Raw genomic sequence first — 14,604 nt, 5'->3', positions numbered from 1 at the left:
CGTTCGTTGATGTCTAGACGTCAATAAATCACGTGACATTTGGTGGAGGTTGCGTGGGTCCCCTGCACCACCCTGAAACTTCGTTACCGGACGCGCCCTTCTGTTCCTGCTCCCATTATAGCCAACGACACCTCGACTAAAACTGCCGCACACTGTTGCCGTGTACTGTTGACGGCGCCGTGTACTGTTGACGGTACACGGCGCCGCAGATGGCCGCCCATGCCATCTGCGGCGCCGTGTACCGTCAACGGGATCCGCCAATCTTCACCGGCTCAAGTGATTCAGATGTTGAAGATCGGTTGTCGACGTACGAACGCGTCAGCGCCAATAACAAATGGGACGATCCAACGAAATTGACTGACGTCATGTTTTATCTTGCGGACATCGCGCAACTCTGCTACCGCAGCCACGAGACGAACGTTCCCACTTGGTCCGTTTTTAAGACTTCCATTACGGACGTCTTTGGGTCGTACAACAAGCGTCGCACACCACATTGACGCCGGTTGTCATGCGCCTTTACGCCAACAACCATATCGAGTTTGAGCGGCAGAACGGCGTATTATAAACGAACAAGTCGATGATATGCTTAAGCGTGGTGTTATTCAGCCGTCCTAGAACCCCTGGTCTTCTCCTAATGTACTTGTGTGCAAAAAGGATGAATCTATCAGATTCTATGTGGACTACCACAGCCTCAATAAGATAACTCGAAAGGATATATACCCAGTGCCGCGCAGCGATGATGCTCTCGATTGTTTGCAAGGAGCAGAGTATTTCTCGTCTTTGGATTTACGCTCGGGTTAGTGGCAAGTTCCAATGGCCGGTCTTGTACGATCCAAGACGGCTGTCGTCACTCCTGACGGACTGTATGAGTTTAATGTCATGCCGTTCGGATTGTGCAACACCCCGGCTACTTTAATAATAATAATAATAATAATAATAATAATAATAATAATAATAATAATAATAATAATAATAATAATAATAATAATAATAATAATAATAATAATAATAATAATAATAATAATAATAATAATAATAATAACTTTATTTGCATCCGAAATACACGATGCCGGAGGCCTGCAGAAAAAGCTGTCGCATTGCAGCTTGACAAGGCCGCAGGCCCCCGCACTGACAACTTCACGTAGCAGTCAGCAAATTATAAAAAATATATGTGAGTTACAATCAGCACTCACTGAAATCCATACATACAAAAAGATAAAACTCATTCCATATTCAGACATCATTATACAAATTATGTTGTACAATTTGAAGTTATACAATTAATACAATTACAATTGCGATACACTTAATACAAGTAATACAATACAATTTGAAGTTATACAATTATAAAGTGCAAACATTCAGCTTTCAATACACTGTTTATCCATGCAAGAACGCCACCAGAGACCAGCGCACACAAAATGAACCGCAGAAAGCGCAGATAACTCCGTGGTAAAAGTGCAACAACATTATACACTAACTATACCATTCTTTTTTTTTCCTTTTTGTTTTCTTCTTCTACGCACTAAAGTATTTTCGAAGGTCCGCAAAAGTAATTTTGTCAGGCTCTATATTTTGTGTCTGTAGGGTATTCAATAACCTTGGCAGCCGGTTTCTTAACATTTGTAAGCCATATGTTGTCCTACAAGTATCTATTGCCCATGTTTCAAAATTTCGCGTATTATATGTAGTAGAGTGATATTTCAACTTCGCTAACTGACGCAAGAAACAAGTATTATTTTTTATCTCTTGTTTATATCGCTTGTACAGGCAATAATCATAAATATTTGTTACTGGCATTATGTTGTAGCTGCGAAATAAGGGCTCAGATGGATAGTACCTGGGTACATCCGCAATAATTCGCAGAAACTTTTTTTGCAAAACATGGATTTTTTGCAGATTGGTTTGCGTCGTAGAGGCCCATACTAGGTGACAATAATTAAGTCTGGAACAAAATAAAGTATTGTAGATTAGCATCATTACACTGCGTGGTAGTATGCTTGCGTTCCGATATATGAGGCCGATTACTTGGGAGAGTTTTGTTGTTAACTGATCTATGTGCTCGTCCCAAGACAAGGTATTGTGGAAGACAACACCCAGTGTTTTAATAGAAGGCACTATATCAATTGGAGTTGAGTTAAGCAGAACCTTTTGATTTAATGTTATCTTCTTGTTTCTAGCATGAAACAAAACTGCCTTTGTTTTCTGTACATTTATTTTTAAGGCATTTTCTTCTGTCCACTTTTCAAGCTTACCCAGGATTTCGTTGGCGTTGCGAACTATTTGGTTGGTTTCTTTTGCTGACAAAAATATACTAGTATCGTCTGCATAAATGACGAATTTTACTTCTGGACATATACTTACAATGTCATTTAGATAGAGATTGAAAAGAAATGGTCCCAAGATGCTGCCTTGAGGCACACCACAAGAAACTGCTAATGGATCCGAGTGAAAGCCTTCTATGTCTACAATTTGTTGCCTATTTCTTAAATATGAATAGATTAGAGAAGCAGCAACACCTCGCATACCGTATCGTTCTAGCTTCCTAATGAGCAGTTCATGATTAATAAGGTCAAATGCCCTTGAAAAATCTATAAAAATGCCCAGTATTACATTTTCTTTTTCGATTTGATCTAGTATATACTCTTTTTGTGCAAGAAGTGCCGATTCAGTGCTCAAACCTTCACGGAAACCATACTGGCAGTCAATCAAGATGTGTTTCTGTTCGAATTTTTTCAGTCTCTTGAGGATTACCTTTTCAAAGGCCTTTGAAAACACGGGCAATATAGAAACAGGCCGGTAATTGCCCATATCGTTCTTGTCACCCTTCTTATAGAGTACCTTAACACGAGCAACTTGCATTTGGGGTGGAAATATCGCTTGCTCGAGGCATAAGTTAAATATGTACCGTATGCATGGAGCAAGCAAAGAGGCAGCATGTTTCAAAGGCTTCGCTTGCATCCCGTCAACATCCAACGCACTGCTGTTATTTAGGCTTATTATTACCTCTGTCACTTCAGCTTCAGTGACAGGGTCAAGGAACACTGAACTGTTATTGTAGTAAACATTTTTTAAATCACTCGTTGCTGCCATTTGACCCGCGGATTTCACAATATGCCCATTGAAAGCATTGGCTAACGCCTTCTCTGACAACTCGTTGCCATTGTATATTATTTCACGAACTGATTGGTTTTTGACATTATATTGTAACGCTGAGTTCAACTTCTTCCAGAGAGCATTTGAGCAGCCAGAAAGGGAAGTAAATAAATTATTAAAATGATGTTTTCTTGCTCTTTTTAACTCTTTGTTTAAACAGTTACGGAAAGTTTTAAACTTCTTTAGTGCGTCTGGATCTCTGTTCTTAACAAATTTGCTAAACATTGTATTTTTCTCCCGAATTTTTGCTGCCAGGTCAGAGGTTATCCAGGGCTTACGAATTTTTCTCTTTTGTTTTACGCATACAAAAGGAAAGTTCTCTGTATATATAGGTTTAAGGATTTTAAGGAATTCCTCGTAAGCTGCGCAAGCATCTGTAATATTATACACAGTGTCCCACGCTACCAATGAAAGTTGGTCTACAAATGAGGAAAGATTTTGCGGCGTAATACGCTGTATTAAATTTGCAGGCGAATTTTTTTTCATGTTCACCTTTTTACTACAGCATAAAAAAATAGGCAAATGATCACTCAACTCAGCCGCGATAACTCCAGCTCTTATTCTCTCCGGCATTACATTTGTAACAAAAATATCAATCAATGTAGACGTATTCAGTGTCACTCTTGTTGGAAGATTAATAACATTTGTAAAGCCATTGGATTTTAATAGAACATCCAGCTTAACCTTTGACGGATCACTGCTCAACATGTTAATATTCACATCACCACCAAAAATGAGATCGAAATGGTAATCATTTACAAACGCAAAAAAACCTTCTAGGTATTCTAAAAATGGTGTCATCATTCCGTTCGGAGGTCGATAGACAACAGCGATAACAATCCCTTGCAATTTCAACGAAATAAACTCATAGTCGCTTGTGCTTACGCAGAACGCCTGAAGTAACTCACACAAGAAAGTATTTTTTACCAAGATGCATACACCACCACCGCGACCACTGGTCCGGTTAGCATAGAAAGTTTGATAAGAAGGAAGACGGAAAACAGTTGAGTCATCTGTGCTCCATGTTTCTGTAAGCATTATCACGTCAAACACGTGATCAAGCTGCTGGAAAAAAAGAGTAAGTTCGGGTACTTTATGCTTTACTGATCGGATGTTTAGATGAAAACACTTCAGTGATTTCATATATACTGGTCCCAGGTGCCTTTCAAAGCCATGCGGCAGGACGTAACGTTCCGCGTCGACGCTATCCATGATTATCATTTAGTCATCTCAGAAACTGCCGTGTTCCTTATCTTAGTTTACTCAAGTCGCTAGAACTTGAAATGGCCACCGCATTTTCACCGTCAGTTTTGCGCACGAGGACTCGTCCATTGTGATGCCAGACGTACTTGAAACCGTTTATCTTTGCCCAGTTTTTCACCTCAAAAAGAAGTGCACGAGTTCGTTTGGTTATGTTTTCTTGCAAAAACAACTTATCTACACAGCTCAGCTTCTTGCGGTTTTGCCACCATTCATCTCGATTCATTTGTTTGGCAAAGCGACAAATAACAGCTGGCGTTTTTCCTTTTTTAGCGGGCAGTCGATGGATCGCCACAATATCATGTTGCAAAAGTTGTGGGAGCTCGGCCTTTCCTGCTAGCGCATTTATTTCTTCCAATAAATTCTCATTGTAAGTTTGCGGAATTCCGTGGAATTCCAGGTTTAGTTTACGGCTTTGCCATTCCAAGTAGTCAACTTCGGCCTTAAGCTGTGTGACCTCCTCCCGTTCTTCAAGCTTTAGTAACCTTCCTTTGATATCCGCGACATCGTGTTCATTTTTTTCCGTGCGTGTTAGAAGCTGATCGTACTGCTCGCTCATGAAGTGAACAGCATCTTCCAAGCTCTCAACAGATTCTTTTAGGGGCAGCAATAGGTCCAGCTTGTCATTAATAGTCTTCAACCACACGCGTACATCATCTTGTGCGTCAGGTTGTTTGGCCATCTTTTCTGCTAGCTGCGAACGCGACGTAGAGCGTCGGCATGTTGTGCATCGCCATGCTCTGCGATACGCTTCACCCTTCGATTTTACTGTAGTGTCGGATACGCCAGCACACTTTCCGGTATGGTACGTGCAATCACATTCACTGCATGTCATTGATTTCTCTGAATCATCGCACTCTTCTTCACATACTTTGCACTGCCCTCCCGGAGACATATTTCACTGTGGCAGCAGCAGCAGCGGTAATATCAAAAGTAAGAGTAAAAGCTACGCAAAAATAATAATGCAGTTACTAACCTGCAAAAGTACAGAGGTTCGGGCTTAGAGCGCTGAGATGCACACCGCTGCTACTGCTGCCAATGTGATGGGCGTGCTTTCGGGGATCAGTCTTATAGCCTCCTGGTAGATGACAGCGCCAGCAGCGGCTGATATGGCGAAGATTCTCTGCAGATAGGCGCTCCGTGATCTTTCTTGTTGGATACTTGGAAGATCCCAGCGTAGAACTGTCGACGTCACACCTGAGTGCAGTCTGCAAAAGTACAGAGGTTCGGGCTTAGAGCGCTGAGATGCACACCGCTGCTACTGCTGCCAATGTGATGGGCGTGCTTTCGGGGATCAGTCTTATAGCCTCCTGGTAGATGACAGCGCCAGCAGCGGCTGATATGGCGAAGATTCTCTGCAGATAGGCGCTCCGTGATCTTTCTTGTTGGATACTTGGAAGATCCCAGCGTAGAACTGTCGACGTCACACCTGAGTGCAGTCTGCAAAAGTACAGAGGTTCGGGCTTAGAGCGCTGAGATGCACACCGCTGCTACTGCTGCCAATGTGATGGGCGTGCTTTCGGGGATCAGTCTTATAGCCTCCTGGTAGATGACAGCGCCAGCAGCGGCTGATATGGCGAAGATTCTCTGCAGATAGGCGCTCCGTGATCTTTCTTGTTGGATACTTGGAAGATCCCAGCGTAGAACTGTCGACGTCACACCTGAGTGCAGTCTGCAAAAGTACAGAGGTTCGGGCTTAGAGCGCTGAGATGCACACCGCTGCTACTGCTGCCGTATGGATGATGGATAACATCCTTTGTGGCTAAAGTGGAATACCTGTCTTTGCTACCTTGATGACATCGTCATTTTTTTCTCAAGATTTTCCAAACCACATTGTTTGTCTTCGTGCGATTCTCACGTGCCTCACTTCTGCTGGCCTTCAACTGAACGTAAGAAGGTGCAATTTTGCCGCGTGCCAGCTCACGATACTAGGTAACGTCGTCTGCAAGGCGGGCGTTCTTCCGGACTCCACGATGCTCCATGCCGTAGCCGAATATCCCACGCCCAATTCCATGAAAACGCTTTGAAGTTTCATTAGGCTTTGCTCGTATTTTTGTCGATTTGTGCGCTACTTTGGTTCTATCATCGCCCCTTTTACCAACCTTCTGACAACCTCTAGCTGCCTGTCTGCTTGGTCACGAGCGTGCGACGAATCGTTTCTGACGCTACGGGGCTTAGTAACGTTGCCACCAATCCTTCGACACTTTGACCCCAATGCACCTACGGAGGTCCATACTGACGCCAGCGGTGTCGGCCTTGGTGCAGTATTGGCTCAAAGAAAACCAGGATATCAAGAATACGTCGTTGCTTATAAGTCAGTCGAACCCTCAAAAAAGCCGACTGTAATTATTCTGTCACTCAGAAAGAGTGTCTCGCCATCATTTAGGCTTTGGCTAAGTTTCGTCCATACCTTTATGGCCGCTCTTTCGAGGTCGTCACGGACAATCATGCTCTATGCTGTCTCTCATCGCTGAAAGATCCCTCGGGACGCCTTGGTCGTTGGGCGCTTTGCCTGCAAGAATATGATATTCGGGTTGTGTACCGATCTGGCCTCAAGCACTCGGACGCTGATGCGCTGTCCCGCTCGCTGCCAGCGTCTGACACGGCTTCTCCGCCAGTCAGCTTCTTCGGCTTCCTTGTTGCCTATTAACTTCGCCGAACATGTTGTCGGAGCAACGCAAGAATGTATGGTTTTGTCAAATACTTAACTTTCTAAATGATCCATCACCCTATCCAGCTTCAAGAACTCTCCGTCGCCAAGCCGCCGATTTCAGTATTCGAGACGGCCTCCTCTATCGGTGAAATTACGCGTCTGATGGAAGGAGGTAGCTTCAGTGGTATCCCGCCACATGCGAACGCAAATCTGCGCTGCTTTCCACACCGACCCGCAAAGCGTTCACGCCGGCGTTCTCAAGACCTACAACCGTGCTTGCACTACTTGTCAGCGGCGCAAGGCTCCAGCTCAACACCCGGCCGGTAGATTTCAGCCTCTCCTTTCCTAGGCCCGTCCGTTTCACCGCGTCGGTATCGACTTATACGGCCCGCTTCCCTCGACCACCTCTGGAAATAAGTGGATAATTGTCGGAGTGGACCACCTTACGCGTTGCGCAGAGACTGCAGCTTTGCCCGCAGCCACAGCGAGAGACGTTGCGTTTTTCATGTGACGCAACTTCGTCTTGCATCACGGTGGTCCCCGTGAGCTGTTGAGCGACAGAGGACGTGTTTTCGCGTCTGCTGCTATTCAAGCCTTGCTCGTTCAGTGCAACATCGTTCATAGCATGACATCTGCATACCACCCTCAAACGAATGGGCTAACTCAACGATTTAATCGCACTCTCGGTGATATGCTGACAATGTACACTGCATCAGACCAAACCAATTGGGACACCGTCCTTCCATTCGTCCCATATGCGTACAACACTGCTACGCTTGCGACCATAGGATTCTCGCCATTCTTTCTCTTGTAGGGACGCGAGCCATCATGCACCCTGGACACTGTAAACATGTACGCGGTCACTGCGCACCTCATGTAAAAGTCCTAATGGCACCTGCTTCAGGGCAACCGATGGCATGTTAGCTTTCTTCGTGATTCCTGGGATGGTGAGGAGTATTTCAGGTTTGTACAGGCATCATAAAGGTGAGGATGGTCTTGCTGCAGGCATGTAGTTCGACGGCAACGAGGTACGATTGGCAACAATTATACAACTGAAAGTTGTGTGGGGCCTTTCTGCAGGTAAAACAGCAAGATGGTGAGAAGGTAGCCGGGCAACGTGCCTAGTGTGCTCCCTGAGACTGTCGGTGGCTAAGTACGTTGATATTGGGTGATGTCGAGCTATGACAATCGTTGCCGCTGTAGACGAACAGTTCGGAAGACCGAGACACGTCCTTAGCGCTTGAGCTTGTAGTCCCTGGAGTACACACAGGTTTGTTTTGCAGGTGTTGTCTAGCATAGAGAGGCTGTATCTTGGGAAATCGAGTAAAAGGCGTTATAAAGCTGCAACATTGACCGCACCGATGTTCTCTATGACTTTCCAAGAAGAAATTTGAGGATGTGTATTATTGTCACTAACCTCGTCTTTAAGTACAAAATGTGCGGGCTCCATGCTAGGTCGTGGTCGATGATTACCCATAAAAAGCAATGTTTCCGTGCATTTGCAATTGCTTGCCAATTGACACTTACCGAGTAAGCGCTCGTTGCCTTTCGAGTGAATGTAACAGGGCAGCATTTCTCTGAGGACAGCTCTAATTTCTGTTTTCGCAAGTACAGTGATGTTAACCTAGCTGCCTTTTGTAGCCTTGCTCGTACCTGCAGTCGTGTTACAGCAGACGCCCAGATGCAGATGTCGTCCGCATAGATTGATACTTGAAGTGTGTTGGGCAAGCATCTGGCTAGGCCAACGAGCACTAGGTTGAATAGCGTCGGGTCTTGCGGTACTCCACGGAACTTTTGGTGTTGAGTCGCGGCGCCATCCTCGGTCATCAGAAAGAAATGCCTGTCAGTCAAATAACTGCACAGCCACTGAAAAGTGCTGCCACAGATTCCGGCTTCAATCAGAGCCACTATTGTTGAATAATGACTGTAGATAAATGGGGAGTTATGGGCTATATAAGAGCAGGCTATCCCAAGGCACTATTAAGAAGTGGAGGCTACATCTTTCCACATCTTTCCACATCTACCACGTGCACACTTACCATAAACGCTCAAACATGGAATGTAATAAGGCTGCAAAAAAAGAGAAAATCCTGAATGTAAACAAGACAAGAACCTAAGGTAAATAGAGGGGATCAATATACACTTGCAATACGTAACAGGAATTCATGTCCGCTAAGCGATAACACAAACTGTTACACGTGCATACACGAATGTCATTGTTCAAGAATCTAATTGCTAAAGTATGCATACACTACCCCATACAATTTCAAAACAATTAAGGCCACGCTGTTACTATTTCAGCCTGAACTCCTCAACGCTGCGTGCTAGTACAAAAAAGAAAAGAAGAAAAAGAAGTTACACATATATTCTTGTTTGTACTAATATATTCCGCTTTATTCGCGTTCTCAGTTATTTTCACGAGCCTCCTGGGAAAAACTACGCGCAACTGGTTATCTTCGACTTGCTTTATGCATCGGTTTCAACTCATGTGCCGATGGAACGGAGTAGAAAAACGGCGCTTCAGTTTACCCCAAATGCACGGATACCCTTGTTTTCCACAAAATTTCATAGATGTGCAAGTTTACTTCCAACTAAACCTTGTGAGTTCAATCAGTTGACCTTGTCAGCTGAGAGACAATGTTAACTGGGCGTGAAAATCGGTACTTCTTCGGATGCATCGTATTTGCCGGACTGCTGTCTTGTTGTAATGAAATCTCCAAACTTAGATATCCACGGATCAACTGGTCCAGACGAACAAAACATATACATGCGGCAAGAGAAAAAAAAAGAAAACAGAAACAGAAGGCCTATCCCAACTGCCTCTGGAGTTTGTAAAGGGGAATCGCGCAGCGACTACCGCATCTGTAGGCCTAATGGGAGAAGGAAACCGAGCTTTAACGAAGGCGCATAGTCGTTTAGGAGGTTGGTAATCAGCGCACGGGTCACAACGTGCGCACTGCTACAGGAATTAGAGCAGTGGTCCGCTGAATGGCGAATCGACTAGATCGCAGGTTCGAGAAAAAACGGCGAACCAGACGCTAACGCTCGCACTGGTTGATCACATTTGCAGCTACACGAAGGTTGAAGGGGGCAAGATAGCACTGATTGATTTTCACGTGCTGTACTATGGTGTTTCTGCGAAGAACTTAAGTTAATTAAAAAAATCGCTTATGACGGGCAGCACAATTGTAGTCCTCGCGCTGGTCTGCTCGAAGACGCGCACATTACTCGCGTGACAAATGGAAATGCATAATCGACTAATTAACAACAGTCACTAAGTTTTTAACTAATTGCCTTACAGCACGTATTGCTATTTACAAACTGTAGCCGGAGAGACTGCAAGCAATATCCACTAGAATATAACTCTGCGGATGACATGATTTTTGAGATATGCGCCATCAAACTTGCGCTAAATATTCACTGTCGCTCCCTTTTCTTAACAAAACACCTCTTTATGCACTGAAGCACTAAAGTAACTGGACCGGCAATGTATTTCGTCGCGAAGCTTGGGAACTTTTCTCTCGAAACTGGTGTCATGCCGAGAATTCGTTCTATTTAAATACGCCTTGCGAACTCTCTGGCAACAATTTTTAAAATTGCATTATGTGCCGTGATGAAATCAGTTAGATACCTAATTAGGGAATTTCTGTTAATTAGTCGATTATGCATTTTGATTTATCGTGCAAATAATGTCCACCTGTTTGAGCAATCCAGCACGAGGGTTAGACTTGTGATCTGCCAAAGGAAATTTACTCGCTGTCGGTCGCTACGTGGGAGACGCCCGCTACGCGCTAAACGCGTCCTGCCGGACCAGAATAAAGTTTTCCAGTCCAGTCCAGTCTTCGCAGAGAGAGAGAGAGAGAGAGAGAGAGAGAGAGAGAGAGATAGAAGAGAGGAAAGGCAGGGAGGTTAACCAGACGCAAATCCAATTTGCTACCTTCCGCTGAGGGAAGGGGACAACGGATGAAAAGAGAAAGAGAGCATAGTTTGGGGCACATTTGAAGGCACGCACCGAGTCTATAACGGTGGCTAATACCTGTCTACTTGATGTACTGCAATAACGCTATCGTAGCTTTCTGTGCCATCGACGGGTACGGCCATGGTACAAGGATATTCATTTTCGAATATGGCGTATAGAGTTCAGCCGATTAAATGCTGTCCGGAGAGGTTCACACTCGACGTAGCACCAGAGACAGGGACACAATATGCGTTCAATACTTTCGGTTGTTCCAGAAGAGTCGCGTATGGACGTATTCCCCAGTCCGAAGCGAACCGAGTAGGCCTTTGTTAATGACAAACCGAGACAAAGGCGGCACAACAATGTCACCTCAGAGCGGGAAACTTTTGATGTTATTGTAGTTTTAGGGATGGATCAAGCGTATGGCGATGACTTTTAGGGAGGTTGGGAGATGACCAATATTTGTTTGTCATGTCTTCATCCCCGAAATCAAGCTTCTCTGCAGCGTCGGTTCTGGATAAGGGTATCGGAACTTATTGAGCTCTCACATGGGCCGATCGGACGACTTTGTCCATGAAGTCATTACCAGCAATGCCGGTGTGACCAGGCAGCCACTGGAATATGATTTCATGGCCTTTATCGATAGCTTGATGGCGGCCTTTTCTTATCTCATATACCAGCTGCTCATGCGTGCTCTGATATAGGGCAAATGCAGACTTTGAAGTGCGGTTTTAGAGTCGCAAAAGAATAACCAATTTTCAAGGTTTCTCTGGCACAAGATATTTTAGAGCAACAAGCAAGGCAGCAAGCTCTGCCGCCGCTGATGTTGTTATACGTTACAGTATGAATTTGTAGTTAGCGTAGTCGGAATGAAAACGGCACCTGAATAGATGGTAGATGAGATCGAACACAAATGCGTATTCGGTCCCCGTACGTCTCATTCCTTAATAGCAGTGAATATAATGCTATATTTTGGGTGATTGGCCTTCTTTACACCCCGAATACTTAGGTGGACCTGAGGCTGTTGGAGACACCACAAGGGAAATGAAGGCCTGGCTGCTGGTTTGCATCTTGATGAAAGACAATCTTGACCGGTGATCACAACTTCAGAAAGCGTGGCACGAGGTCTCTGTGAGGGCAAGAACGCCAAGTGGTGATTGGGGACGCTCGAGAGATGACGAATATGCGCCCTGAGACAATCCACAGGAACGTATGTTTGGAAGCGATGATCTGTGGCGAACACAATTGTCGCACATGTTGAAGCCCAGCGAGGAAGTCCTAAACACGTGCGCAATGCTTGGTCCTGTAAACTCTTCAGGGAGCGAACATTTGACTTGCCCATACTGTACAACGCTGGAAAGCAGTGGTGTACCAATCCGAGAAATAGAGCTCTGTGCACCTGAAGCATGGAATGTACAGACGTGCCCCATTTCTTCCAGCACATGAATCTCAGTTCATAGGCAATAGATGACAGATTTTTTTCTTCATGTACGCCCAGTGAGGGCTTCACATAAGATTTCGATCGATTGATGATCAGACCCAGTATTGGATGGATCTTTCCATACTTGATAGCGTGTCCATTAATGGAGATTGTTTGTTGATTGATAGGTTTACGTGAGAAGGCAATGCAACTTACATGTGAAGGCAATACTCACGTGTGAAGTCTATATACTCGAGCCTTGTGCTTGAAGGTAGGCTGATGTCAAGGTTGCTGCTCACTGCAATGGCGTGAGCACTTGAAGGCGAGTAACCGTAGAAGTCCAAAGGCAAATGTCATCGGCGTATATCGAGAGGTAAACTGTTATTGGTAAAACTACAGCGGGTCCAATGAGGGTCACATTGAACAATGTGTGACTCAATACTCCCTGAAGTGCGCCACAGTACTGGTAATGTTCGGCGGTGGTGCCATCTTCTGTTTGTACAAAAAGTCGACCAGCGAGCTATGTAGTCGGGTGCCCAACGAAGCATTCGGCCGCCAATTTCAATAGCCTCCAGGGAGCTGATGATGGCGTCATGTGCAACCCTGTCATACGCGCCTTTCACCTCAACAAAGAGCGCAACTGATATGCGCTTGCGGCTTTTCTCCTGTTAAACAAAGGTTGCGAGTTCAATGACACTGTCGATTGGGGAACGGCCCCTACGAATGCCTGCCATAGAAGCGCGGTAGATACAACACTCGAGATGTCATTCTCGATGCGCAAGGATCATCATTTTCATTACCTTTCCAATGAGGCTAACCAGAGCAATAGGGCGATATGTTGTGAAGTCCAACGGGGATTTTCTCGGATTTAGCAACGGTACCAGTCGATCCAGCTTCAATTGCCGGGGAAAAGTACCGCTTTGCCATTAGTTCTTAAAAGTGTTCAGAAGAGCTCTTCTTGCCTGCTGTCCAAGGTGCCACAGGGCAGCATAGGCGACGCCGCCCGGCCGGGAGAGGATGATCGTTTGGAGACTGCCAGGGCATCGAGTTGTTCTATGGTAAAAGGCACATTCACTTTTGGTACACGAACCACAAGGGGGGACACTTACGTTGCCGCTGGTGTCGAAAGACTCGCCACTGATTCTTGCACAGAATTACTCCCCCACATCAAGCTCAGTTCGGCCAAGAAGGAGTGCCAAAGCTGCAAATGGGTGCCGTTGTTATAGGGATGAATGAAGACCACGCACTTTCTACAGATTTGTGACAGTGGCTAGCGAGTATCCAGTGATTCACGGAATGTCTTCAATTGCTAAATCTTTAGTTTATCTATCTGATGCTGAATTTTCTTCTCAATGCGTCATGTGTCTCCGAGATAATAAATTAATTTATTGTGTCTGTGTCGTAGTTCTGCACGCCGTCGAATAGCACGATGTGTCTCAAATTCAGTGTCGAAATCCATTCGGTTGGATGAAGCGTTAATGAACGCTTGGCAACTTTCATTGCTTCTGGAATGGTATCTTCTACGTTGCCGGCGAAATCTTCCTGACACTCCTCTTCCATACGTCCAGTCAGTTCCCTTCACGACACCACGAGAGAAAGACCCATTGAGCCCATTGATATTTAAGTAGGCGGCAATGTGATCACTCCCACGAGTCTCAATGTCGCAAAACCATTTAACTTGGCATGGGAAGCGTCAGGACACTAAAGTCAAGCACAGGCAGCTGCTATACGTAGGACACCGCAGGTACGTCGGGTTACCATCGTTCATGATGCCGAGGTCGTAATCAGAGGCAAGCGACACAACATCCCTGCCCCTGGAGTTTATCTTGGTGCTTCCCCAAAGCAAGTGGTGCGCGTTGAAGTCACCATTGATGGGCCAGGGTCCATAAGTTTCCATTAATATTTCTTTCAGGCTTTCACAGTCAAACCACTGTGAGGCGAAATGTACGAGGGACATTCCGAAAGTAAGCTTTGTCATTTATTTTCACTCGGAAACTTTATGTAAAGAAATACACCATGGCATCATAAACTATAAACCTTGAACTATTTTGCCACATAGTTGCCACTGACACTGAGACATTTGTCGTAGCCTGCAATCAGTGTGAAGAAACCACTCCACTAAAACTCGGTGCCCCACGACGCAAGTAATTGCTGCAC

At 45.1% G+C, this 14,604-nt stretch overlaps 1 protein-coding gene across 1 annotated transcript; it reads right to left on the bottom strand.

The window, feature by feature from the left end:
• Nucleotides 1-3,852: 3,852 nt before the first annotated feature.
• On the bottom strand, nt 3,853-6,136 carry LOC135918361 (uncharacterized). Its single transcript, XM_065452052.2, has one exon. It carries the CDS (start codon nt 5,309-5,311, stop codon nt 4,406-4,408), a length of 906 nt encoding a protein of 301 aa, XP_065308124.1. The 5' UTR covers nt 5,312-6,136; the 3' UTR covers nt 3,853-4,405.
• Between the last annotated feature and the right edge of the window lie 8,468 nt (nt 6,137-14,604).

This window comes from Dermacentor albipictus, chromosome 1 (genome assembly GCF_038994185.2).
Source record: "Dermacentor albipictus isolate Rhodes 1998 colony chromosome 1, USDA_Dalb.pri_finalv2, whole genome shotgun sequence".
Classification (NCBI taxonomy): domain Eukaryota; kingdom Metazoa; phylum Arthropoda; class Arachnida; order Ixodida; family Ixodidae; genus Dermacentor; species Dermacentor albipictus.
The sequence above is the reverse complement of the archived record's forward strand: the minus strand, read 5'-3'. Positions and strand labels throughout refer to the sequence as shown.

Bases quoted from the DNA above. Each gene is read 5' to 3' on its own strand.
- LOC135918361 (XM_065452052.2), bottom strand. From the start codon at position 5,311: ATGTCTCCGGGAGGGCAGTGCAAAGTATGTGAAGAAGAGTGCGATGAT.